The sequence below is a fragment of the Chaetodon auriga genome, chromosome 2, assembly GCF_051107435.1.
Source record: "Chaetodon auriga isolate fChaAug3 chromosome 2, fChaAug3.hap1, whole genome shotgun sequence".
In the NCBI taxonomy this organism is placed as follows: domain Eukaryota; kingdom Metazoa; phylum Chordata; class Actinopteri; order Chaetodontiformes; family Chaetodontidae; genus Chaetodon; species Chaetodon auriga.
This window is the reverse complement of record NC_135075.1, coordinates 762130-776945: the sequence shown is the minus strand read 5'-3', so window position 1 is coordinate 776945 and position 14816 is coordinate 762130. Positions and strand designations below refer to the sequence as shown.

At 42.6% G+C, this 14816-nt stretch overlaps 1 protein-coding gene and 1 long non-coding RNA gene across 4 annotated transcripts in view; both read left to right on the top strand.

Moving 5' to 3' along the window:
- plekha6 (pleckstrin homology domain containing, family A member 6) overlaps positions 1 to 14816 on the top strand; it is a 289330-nt gene that overhangs the window by 174489 nt on the left and 100025 nt on the right. For all 3 annotated transcript variants that reach the window (XM_076749470.1, XM_076749461.1, XM_076749477.1), the window contains one exon: positions 13656 to 13728. In XM_076749470.1, the coding sequence (XP_076605585.1) occupies positions 13656 to 13728 (73 nt within the window). The remainder of the gene's footprint in view (positions 1 to 13655; positions 13729 to 14816) is intronic.
- On the top strand, positions 7911 to 9734 carry LOC143332199 (uncharacterized). The gene is made up of 2 exons (XR_013078185.1): positions 7911 to 9432; positions 9570 to 9734. It is a non-coding gene; the product is annotated as an uncharacterized LOC143332199 (long non-coding RNA).

The following is a 14816-nucleotide window of genomic DNA, read 5'->3' as shown; positions in this document are numbered from 1 at the left end:
AGCTTTATCCAAAATGTCTGCCCTATTCAACATCTTCTGTAGCATTGGATGCAAAGGTACATATACAGCACTACATTTTTTTCATCTTTCAATAAGGTACTCCACTGGTTTAACCTCTGTGAAGTTTGTATTCACATGTGCTGCTCGCTTTTTTGTTGTTGATGAGGGGCCATCCTTGCCAAAGAATTTAACTAACTCTTCCACAACTGAATCGTCTACATCTGTATGTTGTTTGAGAATGTCCTTGACTGCATTATGCAGCAGTGGCTGGGCTAGTTCACACATCTGTAACAGCTGTTGTATAACTTCTTGTACCGTATTTTCTAGAATGTTTAGCACTGTTTGCATCTTTAAAAAAAGAGCTGCAAGATTGTGCTCCAGCTCTTTCTCTAGATCATGAAGATCTTCATTGGTAGAATCCTCACTGTCCTCTGATTCGGAGGTGTCATTTGGAGGCTCATGTTCTTCTTGTGCCTTTTCATTAGTTACACTACCAGAGACAATTTCTGGCCTGAACATCCTCCACTTGTGTGTTCTGTGCTCCTTACTTCTGTGTGCATTAAATGTAGATTACACATTGGTGTGAAAGTTACAGCCATTAAATGGACACTGGACTCTGTGATTCACCTTCAAATGTGTACTGCGCAGGTGAGTGAGAAAGACTGCTTCTGTGCAGGGTGCAGAAAAATCACATGACTGACACTGAAAGGTTACTTGTGCAGTGTCTCTTGGTTGTGCACCCTGGGTTTTCTGGTGAATCTTTGCTAAGTGGACCTTGAGTACATTAATGGAGTTGAATGTGCACACATATCCTTGGTGTAAGCAGGGAAATGGGACAGTTCTACCATAGAGTCCGTGTTTTAACCGATAATGTTTTAAAAGGTAACCCCTTTTCTCACACATAAACTCACAATACTTACACTTCCACTGCATCCTCACAACACAAGGATCTGTAAAAATAGAAAACAAGAAAACTTTTAGCTCAACAATATCGCTGTAAAAAAAACCAAAATGGTAATAGAACAGAAACGACGTCTGTGTTACACATAAAACCGGCATGTAAACAAGCGTGGGTGCGCGGGAGAGAGTGGGAAGAGAGGGGAAAGAGAGTGGGCACGGAGCAGTCGAGTGGATCAATGCGTGGCACGCAGCGCGCGGCGTCCACAACATAAACACCTCCACAGCGGCAGCGCCTGCTACACTCCTTTGCTCCCGACAACGGTTGAACCACTTTTCTACCACATGAAATGGCAGAAATATAAATTATAGCCGCGCAAACTCGCCGGTATTTGAGCTGTCCTCAGACTGTTAAGCTAACTTTAACATTCAGCTGACACTATTCTGAGTGGACATTAGCTAGCATGCATGTTAGCATGCTAGCATGTATTAACACCATGCACAGGTTCAAACAGTACATTAACATGTGACAGAAAAAAAAAACAGCGTCAACAAATTATCTCCAAGCTTTTGGGTGTTAAAAGTTCCCACAAAGATAACTAGGCTACTTATTTCCTACTAACCGTAGTAAAGCTGCTTCCTGGTGAGGGCGCCGACAGACCGTCTGCTGTAGCTGCCTGTGCTCGTCCCGCTGAGTCAGTGTCGACCTCAGTGCAAGCACTGTTACCAACTGTTGCGCTGACCTTGTGATGTTACCAGGGACATTTTTGAATTAGGCCCCTCCCCTTTCTTATAAAACTTAACATACCAAGTTATCTCTACTAAACCCGATTAGTGCAATTAATCTTTCAGCTAAATAGTACAATCAACTAATGTTTAGTAATGATAGCAGGTTTTTACAAAACATAAAAGTTTAAGTAATGATCACTCAGAAGTTTAATTAGAAACAAAATCTGGGTTTACAGTGTAATTTGCAGCCAATAACAGAGCCGGCCTTCCTGATCAGTTTGGTCAGTCGGTGTTGCCGGCTCCAATGCTGCTCCCCCCAGCACACTGCAGCAGAGAAGAGTGCACTAGCAACAACAGAGTGGTAGATCTCTAACATCTTGCTGCACATGTTGAATGGTCTGAGCCTCGTCAGGAAATAGAGTCTGCTCATTCCCTTCTTGTAGACAGCATTGATATTAGTTTTCCATTTCACTTCTATGGGTAGCACCATGAGGAGTTGTACTGGAGACAAAGCAGTCCCCTGTGGCGTTCCTGTACTACTTTCCACGGTCTTGTCCAGTTGAACAAACTGTGGTCTGAGGAGATAGCGGGCGTGTCGACTCCCATCACTCGCAGCTTCTCACCCAGGAACAGTGGATGGATGTTATTAAATGCACTGGAGAAATTAAAGAAAGTGATTCTCACAGTGCTGCCTCTACAATCCAGGTGGGAGTGAGCCTGCTGCAGCAGGTGTATGATGTCGTTGTCCACACCTAGATGGTGTTGGTAGGCAGACTGCAGAGGGTCCAGTGATGATTTCACCTGCAGTCGGAGGTGGGCCAGGACCAGCCTCTCCAGCACCTTCATCATGAATGATGTAAGGGCAACGGGTCGGTAGTCGTTAGGGTCAGATGGAGACTTCTTCTTCGGAACAGGAACCATGCAGGACATCTTCCACAGCACTGGGAGTCTCTGCAGGCTAAGGCTCATGTTGAAGAGGTGTCCCAGGATCACGGTCAGCTGGCTGGCAGAAGTCCTCAGGAATCTGGAATCTGGGCCAGGAGCCTTGCCCAGGTGCAGCATCTCCAGCTGTCTTCTTACCTGGCATGCGGTCAGGCAGGGGATGGTGCTAGTGTGTGTGTGTGTGGGGGGGGGGGGGGGGGGGGGTGAGGCCACTTCTGGCTGTGAGCAGAAGAGGTTTAGCTCATTGGCCCTCTCAAGGCTGTCAGCTGCTGGTCTGTCTCTTGCCTTGAGCCCCGTGATATCCTTCATTCCTGTTCACACATCCTTCACTCTGTTCTGCTGGAGTTTGGCCTCCGGCTTCCTCCTGTAGGCACTTCTGCTCTGCCGCAGCTTCTCCCTCATGCTGACCACTCCTCAGTTTTTTTTTTTTGTTTTTTTTTTGTCCCCTGACCTGAAAGCTTGTTTCTTCCTATTAAGCCAACTTTTCAGGTTTCTGGCTGAGCTTGCTGTTGGAAAAGCAGCATACAGTCTGGGTTGGCAGTATGGTCTGTTTGCAGAATTTGATGTACTCTGTGATACATTTTGTCAGGTTGTTGATATCCTTCTCATCCCTCTCAACACATCCCGGTCTGTTGTCTCAAAGCAGTCCTGCAGTGACTCATTAGCCTCCTGAGTCCACCTCCTCATTGTCTTTGTGGACACAGGCCGCCTCTGGACAAGAGGGACATACTGAAGCGTTAACAATACCAGGCTGTGATCACTATATGCATCCTTTGCATGAGCATACAGTAGGTCTAGTGTGATGTTGCCTCTGGTGGGGCAGTTAATAAATTGATGGAATATTGGCAGAGTTTTGTTGAAAGTGTTGTGATTAAAGTTCCCAGTAATTACTGCAAATGCGTTTGGTTGTTACATTTGGAGCTCTGCTACAGTAGAGTGGATGATTGTCACACATTGCTTCCCCGTCAACCTTTGGAGGAATGTAAACAGTTATCACGATGGCAGACGTGAACTCCTGAGGCAAATAATAAGGCCACATCCCCACAGCTAGCAGCTCAATGTCCAGGCTACAGAAATGTTCCTTCATGGTAACATGTCTGGGATTACACTACTTCTCATTCACAATCAGCGCAATCCCTCCAAGTCACGTCTCTGTCCACCCACACAGAGCTGAAGCCAGGAACCTCCACAGTGTGGTCTGGGACATCTGAGTGAAGCCACGACTCGGTAAAGGTCGTGCACTGTTGGTATTCCCACTGAGTCCTGATCAGCATGACAAGCTCATCCGTCTTATTTGCCAAGGACCTCACATTCCTCACGATGATCACTGGAACAGACTTTCTGTATCTCTGTGCCTTCGCCCTCCATTTGGCTCTGGCTCTGTAGCCCCAACATCACCTCTTCAGCTCATCAGGTGGCAGCATGGGTTTATATAATGCGATCAGCTGCTTGCATGTGTAGACAATGCCCCCACTCCTCTCTGTATTGCACTGTGGCAAGACAGGATCAAAATAGCCTGACAACAGACTGCTGGACACCCAGAATGACATGCTCATACATGTCCATCACTTCTCACTTTATGAAAATTTTAAGATGACATTCTGCCTTCTTGACTGTTTTAAGTTTGCTGAGAGACATAATGCAGAAATCCTGCGCCAGATGGGGATGCCAGAGCTAAGGCCCCAACAGGAGTGTGCTACAAGATGGAACTCAACATTTTATATGTTGAAACGCATCTCAAGTCAAAAGCTGCCATCATCTCCACCCTGTTGATACTCTGTCAAGAGGAATGGGAGACAGTGAAAGAGGTCTGCGCTGTTCTGGAGCCCTTTGAGGAGGTGACTGTGGAGATAAGTGCAAAAAGGTAGCTTACCCTACAATTTAGTTTTTATGTTACTACTATTCAGCTAAAGATTGCAGTAAAAAGCAAAATACTATTTATAACAGATGAATTATTTATTAATTGTAAAAACAGCAATGTATCACATGACAAAGTCTAGTTTTCACATTTGCCATGTTTTCTCTTTTTCAGCTATGTCACAGCCTCCAAAATGCTTCCTTTCTGCAAGGGTCTACAGCGGGTAACAGCCCACCACCAATGGAGTCTAACAGTGGATAAACTAAAGGAGCTGGCCACCGCTCTTTGTTCATCTATGGACGGAAAATTTCTGAGAATGGAGCAAAAGACTGTGCTTTCTGAAACCACTGCACTGGAAGCCTGGTTTAAAAAGTTAGTATTTAGCGACAACAGAGCTGTGGATGAGGCGCTTCAAAGAATCACTGCAGCAGCAGCAGCCTGTCAGTTCTTCCATCAGAGGACCAAGAGGAAGAAGTTGGAGCAGGGGCGGGTTCACAGGAACCACATGCTTCTGCTGTGTGGAGGCTCTTTGATGAAAGAGCAACAGGAGACAATGCAAGGAGAAATCCCACAGCTGATGCTGTACTGGAGGTGAGATCCTATCTTGAGGAGCCCCTCATCCAAAGAGCTGAAGAAGACCCACTGAACTGGTGGGAGGCCAAGGCTTCAGTCTGCCTGGTTAAGGTAACAGTCCACTCAGAGAGAGTCTTCTCAAAAGACAGTCAGACTCCATCACATCATTCAAATCCCAACTCCAATCTTACCTGTTCAAACTGGCATATTCCCTCTAACTGGACACTGTGCACTTTACTTGTTTTTATGTTGCTGTTTTGTTGTAATGATGTTTGTGATCTTTTATGCTTTTATTTTCTGTAAGGTGACCTTGGGTGACTTGAAAGGCGCCCTCAAATAAAATGTATTTTTGTTATTATTATTAAAAACAGGACAAATAATCATGGAGAGGAAAAATCGCATCAGGCCATCCAAGCGGAGGCATTTGGTATTTCTGAATGCCAACCTGCACTACAGACTTTTATCTAAAGTGTCATAATGTTAAGACTTTGGCCTTTATTTATTTGACTTGTTTGCTGTGGTTCTGTGTTCAGTTATTCATTAAAAAGGTTTGATTAAAATGTTAAACAATAGTAGCTGTGTATTTTTTTGTTACAAAAAAATGCATAAAAACAAGGCTTTTATGAAAACGCTTAATCAAAAATTGCTTACCAACACACAAACCATTCATAATTGCTAAATTAAGCTAAAATAGAAGGTCCCAAATGATACTAAATGAATTGGAAGTCGTCAGGGAGCCGTAAACGCAGGCTAAGTGCTCTAAGGGCACCGAACCAAAAGAGCTAAATCTTTGATAAGAGCCAGACCTCCCATCATTAATGAGCAATGATAGATGTGGAGGTGGAAGTTTATTGAAGCCCATGACAATCTCCATTGAAGGCAAAGGTGGAATGCCTGTGGGGACCTGCGCTGTAACCTGCCTTTTTGAGACTGAACTCTGAGACTCTGCCCTAGCATCTGCACCTGTACCCTGTCCATGATGCTAGCAGGCTCATTGTGGTGTTGGTGAACGCTAGCAGTTACAGGCTTGGAGGGGTCCTGCTGCACCTGCATGATGAATGCTGGAAACCTGTGCCCTACTGCTCTGGAAGACTCAGAGACCAGCTATGCTCAAATGGAGGAAGAATGCTTGGCTAGTGTTTGCGCATGTGAATACTTTTTGACAAATACCTTGAACTTGAAAGCTTCAACCTGATCAGTGACCAACCCTGGCACCCTCAATGACCTGTAAAGACCTTGACAATACCCTCATAAGGTGCCAGGGGCTGCTGATGAGGTGCTTTAATGCAGAGGATTTGTGTGCACCAAGGAAAACCTTAGCAATAGCCAAGGTTCTCTCCAGGGGTCCAGTGTAAAGTTTGGGGGATGACATGCCCAGCAATGACGTGGCTGCACATATAAACACAGTCCTGCGCCACATCCCAGCAACACCACAAAGGATACAAGAGATCAGAGGCCACACAGCCACAGACCTGCAGCTTCAGATGGTTCATCCTGTGAAGTTAGCCAGTTTATGAAGGGAAAGTGAGACAGTCAGGGACTTCTTCAAGGTGAGAGGAGAGTTGACAGAGAGACAGTTTAGTGGTCAGGGGTAACTGCATTGTGATTCCCACCACTATGATAACAGAAATAGAAAAAGGATTCATATTGGTCATCAAAGGTTAGCGGAATGCAGAGAAAGAACCCACCAGTCATTGTCATGGCTAAGTGCCACTGCTGCCAATTGTATTACCTTCCAGACGATGGCAAAAATAGGTGCATATCTGTGGGAGACCTTAGGGCAGTGCTATCTGCTAGTGTCCTATCATATTGTGTCTTTGAATGATATGGTAGTCCAGAAGTGCTAGTAAGCCATAACAGACCTCAGCTAGTTTCAGAGGAGTTCTGATGGTACAGTGAGATATACAGTTTCATTTATGTACATCTAGTTCTCATTATGCTTACAGTAATAGACAGGTCAAGAGGGCCGTAGAGGTAGCAAAAAAGATTCTTAGGCTCAGATGACATACAGGGCTATGCCTTCTTTCTTTCCCAGAGTCATCTGTTGAGTGCACCCACAGTACTGACAAACACGCACCTACATCTAAGGAGCAGGCTATAGGTGTGTGAGGATTCTGGGACTGACACAAGCAGTGATCACACAAACACAGACGTCTTGGCTGGAGCAGCTGTTACATGCACACGAGGGACAACTACTGTCAGATACTCAGTTTGACTCAGAAAACTACCCCCTTGACAAGACTTGTGACGACATTCTTCCTGATAAGGAAAAAGGACAGATACATAAGAGAAAGACAAGAGTTACCTGTTAAAACAAACAAAAAAAAACCTTAAAACATTATAATGACAAAAACATCTTAAAATTTAAAAAAAAAGAAAAAAAGAAAGAAACTTCAAAAAAGAGATCTATTACTGGTTATGTTTTAAAGTGTTGTTGTGAGAATATATCTTCCAAAAGAAAAAAAGAAAGAAAAACAATGTTTTGATATTCAATGTAAGGATCAATGATCAACACATGCCAGCTATGCTCTCTTGACAACTTTTTATCTGTATAGAATGTATGTGCCACAGGTCACGGTAAACAAGCTTAACTTTCTCTTGTGTAAAAACACACAACCAACACCATTTGGTGTCAAGATAATATATAGGGTATTATATGTATTGTCTGTCAAATAATGGAGTTGGGATCTGCCTGTGGTGGGCCAGTGCAAGTGGGACTTTCTGTTATGGCTGTGGTGTAATTGTCAATTAATGGCAGTTTACTGGTTGGCATTAGATGTCCTAATGTCAATTAATATCAGTGGTATCGGTGGCATGGTGGCACGGTGGCAACACTCACAGCAAGAAGGTCCCGGGTTCGATTCTCGCTGTGGGCACCGGGGGTGTGTCCTCCACCATGCCTTCGGTGCCTGCTGCTTGAGGAAAAACGCCTTTCTGTGTGGAGTTTGCATGTCCTCCCCGTGTTCACCTGGGGTATCCTCCATAAAATATACCCCCACTAAAAACATGCAAGAAGATCACCACCTGACCAATGGTGACGACAAGATGGGTCCCCGGGCGCCGGTCTGGCTGCCCACTGCTCCTGGTCTTGGTCCTGGTCTGCCGCGGAGGAGGGACGACCAGGATGGGTGAAAAGCGTAGGATAAATTTCACCTCGTGTGCAGTGCAGTGTGCATGTGTGTGACGAATAAAGGGGAATGTCTCCCCTCGATTCTTCTTCTTCTTCTTCTATCAGTGGTTCTCTGCCAATTAATTCAGTTTATTTTGAAACTAGATGTGCCTGCATTATATTGCAGCTAATCACGCTAAAAGCAGCACACCACGCAGGCAATATTTCAAAATATTGGTATTCTGTAGGGTTGGGAAATAAATAATAAAAAAAAGTTGTCAAAACCAATAGTTTCAACTCTCTAATTAGCCACAGTCATATCCATAAATTAATTTATTAATTCATACAGGCTGCTACCTAACCATGAATGAGCAGTAGAACACAACTCAACAGTTTGCTGTTTTTGATCATTTCAAAGTCCGATCAAGTGATTTTTGTATCCATATAAAATATGTTTTCTGCTTGTCAACTAAATAACTAACCCTAACTAGTACATTATTATCTCTAAATGTAAATAACTCATCGCACTATGGAAAAACACGTCCTTTCATTCAGTTTGTCATACTTTATGGCGTTAGAGTAATTAAACTGATACTTAAAGCTCCAGTAGGTAAGATCGAGAAGAGAGCAGACTTGAAAATTTGAACCAACACAAGTTTCACGCCACTCCCCCTCCTCCGCTGCACTCATGCCCTGCCTCCAAGCCCCTCCTCCCTGCGGCGTCTGCGCGGCTGCCACGACAAGATACTCTGCTGACATGACTTGAAGCAGTCAAATAGCATATGTGACATGGAGCACGAACCAGTAAGAGCGAAACATAAACTCACATCCACACAACTAGATATAAGACGCTGGCTATACCTAAGTTATAAAGTTACTCACTTGTTTATTTGGCAATAAAAAGTAAAACTTTGTAACATTACCATGTTACAAGTAGCTAAATGTACTGTTGCGACCGTCTAGTAGCCTACTGTTCTGTTATACACGCTACAGTACAGTATTTAGCCTAGCACTTTATTTCAGCAGTTGGCAAGCCAATAAATTAGCAGCTCATTTACATTTGTTGCTTTGCAAAATGTGTGACTTGTATTTGTTGATACGGTTAGAGTTTGTAGACTGAGCGGCTGGGCTCCGACGAAGACTACACCCCCTCTGCTTCCACGGGCAGACAGGCGGGTACACGAGGGAGCCGTAGAGGTGCATCTAGCCAGGGCCCGGACGATGGGGCAGAGGGCATCCTTTGGGCCAAACACCCAATGACCTTGGCACTGAGGACATTGCTAGGGTTGAGAATTTGAGATCACAGAGGATTACATATGAACGTGTAAGTAATTGTCTCTTTCTAAACAAACACTTATCATTGTGTCTAATGTAATAGCTGTTGTTAAATGTTCAGCTGTGTATGTTATGAGCCTCAGTAAACAGATTTTTTTAAAATTTACTTTATCTTGTGACTTCTAGGAGCAAATTCAACGACTGGATTTACACCAGGCACACCACATCTTGGAACGAAGTTTGTCACAGGACCCTAGTCTCATATTTGATGTCCTCAGCCAGCTGGTACCTGCTGCTCCTCCACCAGTTCCTCCTGTTCATCTCCAGCCCTCATGGTGCATCTGCCAGAGATGCAGGGACATGCCTACACTAGTGGAGAAGAAATGCTGCAACCAACAGCCACCAATGTACACTACAAGACTACAGCACACAGAGGTGTACATTTTGCAGGAGGGAGTTTTGCGCCTTGCCAGGAAGATCAGGAACTAGCTGTGTGCTGTGGCTGATCTTCCAGATCCAGAAGAAAACAACAGACAGTTTCACCATCCAGCATACTGACAGTTTGTTGCTTGGCAGCATGGGGTTCTGGGTGCTGGTCACAGAGTTGTCATTCCAAGCTACTGCGTGTAGAAAATCTGTGACCACTTTCCAGATCCTCATGGAGTTTATTCCTTGGAGGGTGTTGCTGCTTTTACACTTGATAGCTTTAAATAGTCTGAAGGCTATGTAACTTGTTATTTTTCATTATTATTTTTATTTATTATTCAATAAAGTTTGTTTTCTAAAGTGATTTGTTTCTTATTGCATAATGGTACAAATATAGAGCCTTACACAATTTATTGAAATATCCTTTGGACTACTTAAAAAAGGAAAATATAACCTCCAGTTGAAGAAATAAGAATCATTGGGTCAATACTAGGCATGAAATGTCTCAAAAGCAATTAACAAGCTTATTAAAAACAAATGGTTACATTTTAGAAAAACTGTTATGCTTTATTTTACATAGTAATAAAACAAACATTGTTGTATACAGTAATAATGCACAGGTGTGTAGTTGTGAACATACATTTCTATTTCTGGGAAAGCAATCTTCAGTCATCAAATTGCAAGGGTAAGCCTCATGTCTGTGGCAATGTCTGACCTGTGGAAAGAGCATAAAGAATTGGATGTGTGATCAGAGTTAGATTTTTGAATTATTACATCTTGAGGGGAAAAAGAGTTGTTTCAAAGTAATTCTTACTATCACTGAAATTAACAGAATTTTGTAACCGCTACATTGGTCATAGAGGTTATTCTGACTCCATAGCATTCATTCTTACCCTTCCCACTGCTGACTTGTGTATCAATAGCTCCTGGGTGGTTGGAGCTGGTATGCCAGACAGCACTCCATGTTGACGTGGGTCATCTCTTTCTTGTATGGTGAGAAACATAGTGGGGGTGGAGGGGGATTTGGTGTCTGATGGGGGTGTGAAGGAGTGGTCACCTTCTGAAAGAGGGGAGGTGGGGGAATGAGAAGAGTGGTGGAGGAAAGTGTTCCTTCCAAAGCAGCAGTAGAAAGTATTCAGGTTGTCAGCAAGGCGTAAACTGTTGGCTGAGTGGAGAGCATCAGGCTTTTAGTTGGTGATCTATCTGAGCCCATTCCATACAAATACAAAGTCATTAGCTGTGATTTGTTGTTGTTTCTCAGCACACAACCGTTTAGTATTCCTAACTACCCTGCTCAACCTGGTCTACACAAGGTATTGTTATCTGTCTGAATTGAGAATCATTACTATTGATAACTACTGTACCTTGTTTCCAAAACTTAAATGGCGGGTTCCTCATCCTCACTGACACCAAGACCCTCCCCAGCAAAGTCATCATCTCTGCAGAAAATCAAATAATAGATGTCAGACCACAATCCTTTTTTTCCTGGTAACAAAACAATGAAATAGTGCTCAGACTAAATCTAAATCATCTAATTCATAGTCTGTGTAATGTTAGAAAGCATTGTTGGCGAGGTACAGAGAGTACCTCGCCAACAATGCTGGAAAGTACGGGCATGGGGTGTGTGGTTGGTGTTGATGTCAGAACCTGCCTGATATCTGCAAGAGAATATACAGTATATAATTTGTTTGTCTGTTTTAAAATTAGAAACAAATACATCTAACTCAAGTAATATCCTCCTGACATGTCAGCTGAGGGTTAACATTATTGTAAGTTCAAAAAGAGCAGGCATATAGACCGCCAAAGTTAGACATTACTGCTGTGAATAGTCAACATTGCTGGCCAACAAATGAGAAGATATAAATCTTCTGATCAGTAATGTATGGCAATATGTACTTGGTAAAAAAAAGAAAACACAACAAAGGAAAAGAAAAAGCAAACACTTATTTCAGTATTCCATGTATGGAGAAAAGAGAAACGTTCATGAATATTTCCTAATAAGCAGTAAACCACGTAGGACAACATTAGCTGTGAGAGCACGGATGACGCCACACATACTTATTATGAGAACAAACACCAAACCAAGACTGCCTGGTCACCTTATAAAGGTATTTTCTGCCGTTTTCTAACTAAACAAGACAACTAGTAACGTTATCCTTAGCATCGGAAACAAGCTAACTCTGCCCAGCAGTTAATCACAGTTGCTAACATACCGTACGCGCTGTGGAGTGTTACTGTAACAATTATTGTATAAGCTTTATGGTTATTTCCCCCCGAAAATCAAAACAAATAGAAATCTGATCTGATAAATGACACATTAATTTTTACAAAAATGTGTGTGTGTGTGTGTGTGTGTGTGTGTGTGCGTGTGCTTGTGCGCACACGCACACGTGCGCTGTGTCTGTAACACACGCCCAGTGCGTGACTTGAGAGCCCTGCCTCAGTGTTTCAGAGGCTCTTTCTAGCTTGATGTCCTGAAGATATCTCCCAAAGTTCAAGATTTGTGCAACAGATTTCTAGCCTGCCTAAGTGTTTGCACGCATGTTTCTGATTCTACTTTGTTTTGTTGAACTTGAAGTTCAGAGGAAATACTTGCCTGAGTCTACTTTGTACAATTGTGTTGTTGTACATTGTTATGACAATAGTTCCCAAAATTGAGGTGTGGAAGCAGTGTATGGTGCAGTGGGTGGTTATGATAAGAGAAGTCTATGGTGGGCCCTGAGAGCTCAAGGCACTGCAACTTTAAAGAGCAGCTTGACCAATTTGACAACACATGTGCAGCATTAGAAAAAAGTGCAGAAAATAAATAAACACTGCAAGTAGCACAGATGATGACAGAAACAAGGGACAGTAAAAAGTGATGAACACCACTTGTTGTTGTCCCAGTTAAAAAGGTACAGTTTCATTTTAATTTAACAGCATAGCTTATAGACCATTGACTTCAGTAGGTACATGAGTCGCAATCCATTGCAACAATAAGTGTGTCCCAGCCGTGTCCGGGCATGTTCATCACTTTTAAGTGTCCCATGGAAACTGTTTCTGTTGTCATCTGTGGCACTTCTTTTTTGTTTCTGTGTTTGGATGTTTTCTCTCCTTGCAGCATTTTTTGTGGATGCTGTGCATTGTTGAGCTCTCAGGGATGCAGTAGAACATACTACATACTGTCATTCTCTGAGACTTAAAAGAAAGTGACATGGGAGTAATTGAATTTATGTTTCTTGCAAAGCCAATGGATTTAAAATGATACTTTTAAAAAAATTTGGAGTTTGACGTTTTTTTTTAAATAAGATAAAAAAAATCAGCTGAGAGGCCAAGGGTCTTATTTGATACATGTTTGTGCTTTTACTCAGATTAATTGGTTCAACAAGTATTTTTGCCAGCATTGTTAGGTGTTTGGTGCAGTGTTTTATCTATTAATGCACCAGACTGTGTGTACTGTGTGTGTGAACCATTTTACACTGTTGCTGAATCCTTGCAGTGTTTTCAAATAGTAAAGGCGCTCTTGTTTCATGTTTTGTAGTAACCTAATGTTAAGTTTTATTGAATAATAAGAAACTAACAATAAAACACGTGCAATGCCAGAGCAATGGTATTAAAAGTAGATGAAATATTATGCAAATATTATTTAAATATTTCTCCAGTAAAAGTAAATAAAAGCAAGTAACATTTTCAGACGTGTTAAAAATAAATCAATTTATTAAATATATTAATATAATTTAATATGATACAATAATATAATAAATAGATGCAAAGGCAGTCTAAGTAAAATTTACTAACAATAATCAAGAAAAAGATCCTGATGTTCATGATGATGATGATTAATTAGTGTGTGACGTGTTCCTACAGGCCAGCAGTGGAGTGAAGCAGTGGAACAAAAGGTGGTTCGTCCTCACTGACAGATGTCTTTTCTACTACAAAGGTTTGTACTTGTACAGCCTGGATATCTGCTTCTATGATTTTGAATTTATATAATTTGTTATGAAGAGCTGTCTTACAATATTTTTGGATAATGTGTTGCCAGCATGAGAGTTAGTGACTTAATCTGACTCAGTTAGCACATTGTCTCTGTATTATTATTATGTATTATTTAAAATTTGGTCAGTACATTAGAAATGCATCATTTGCATAGCATTTGCATGGCATACTATTTCATTTCAAATAATGACATAAGTCTAAGTATTGCCAATCTCCTCCTGCAATTACCATTCAGTTCTGTTGTGGAAGTGTGGGGATATTTATGAATGAAATCACTACACATGCAAGATGGCGCTGTGTTAGGTGCAGTGTTAGGTGGCAGCCTGTTTCAGAACTCTGTCGTTTTCATTCGTTTTTGTTAATTTAGTGTGTTTTTTCCGTTCTTTTTAAAAATTTTTTTTCTTAACTGTGCTTTTGGTAACTGTGTTGCGATGTTCACGCGCAAATTTACAACTTTTTTGGTGGCCTCTCTGTTACTTTTTGCACTCTTTGTAATGGAGGGCCGTACAAAGGGGAATGGGGGCATTGTTGAGCAGCTGATTGCGTTGTGTAAACCCACACTGCGAGCAGCTGATCGCATTATGGAAACCCAGGCTGCTGCCCAGAGAGAGGATTGTAGTCCCTGACGAGCTGAAGAGACGATGTCAGGGCTGCAGAGCCAGAGCCAAACGGAAGGCATGGAGATACAGACCGTTCGTTCCGGTGATCATCACAGGGAACGTGAGGTCCTTAGCAAATAAGACGGGCGAGCTTGTCACGCTGGTCAGGACTGTGGGAATACAGACAGTGCAGCCTTATGGCCTTCACTGAGTCGTGGCTGCATCCAGACGTCCCAGACCGTGTAGAGGTACCCAGCTTTGGCTGTGTGCGGGCGGACAGAGATGTGGCTCGGAGAGGTAAGAAGAAGGGGAGAGGGATTGCACTGTTTGTGAATGAGAAGTGATGTAATCCCGGACATGTTACCATTAAGGAACGTTTCAGTAGCCCGGACACTGAGCTGCTAGTTATGGGGATGTGGCCTTATTATTTGCC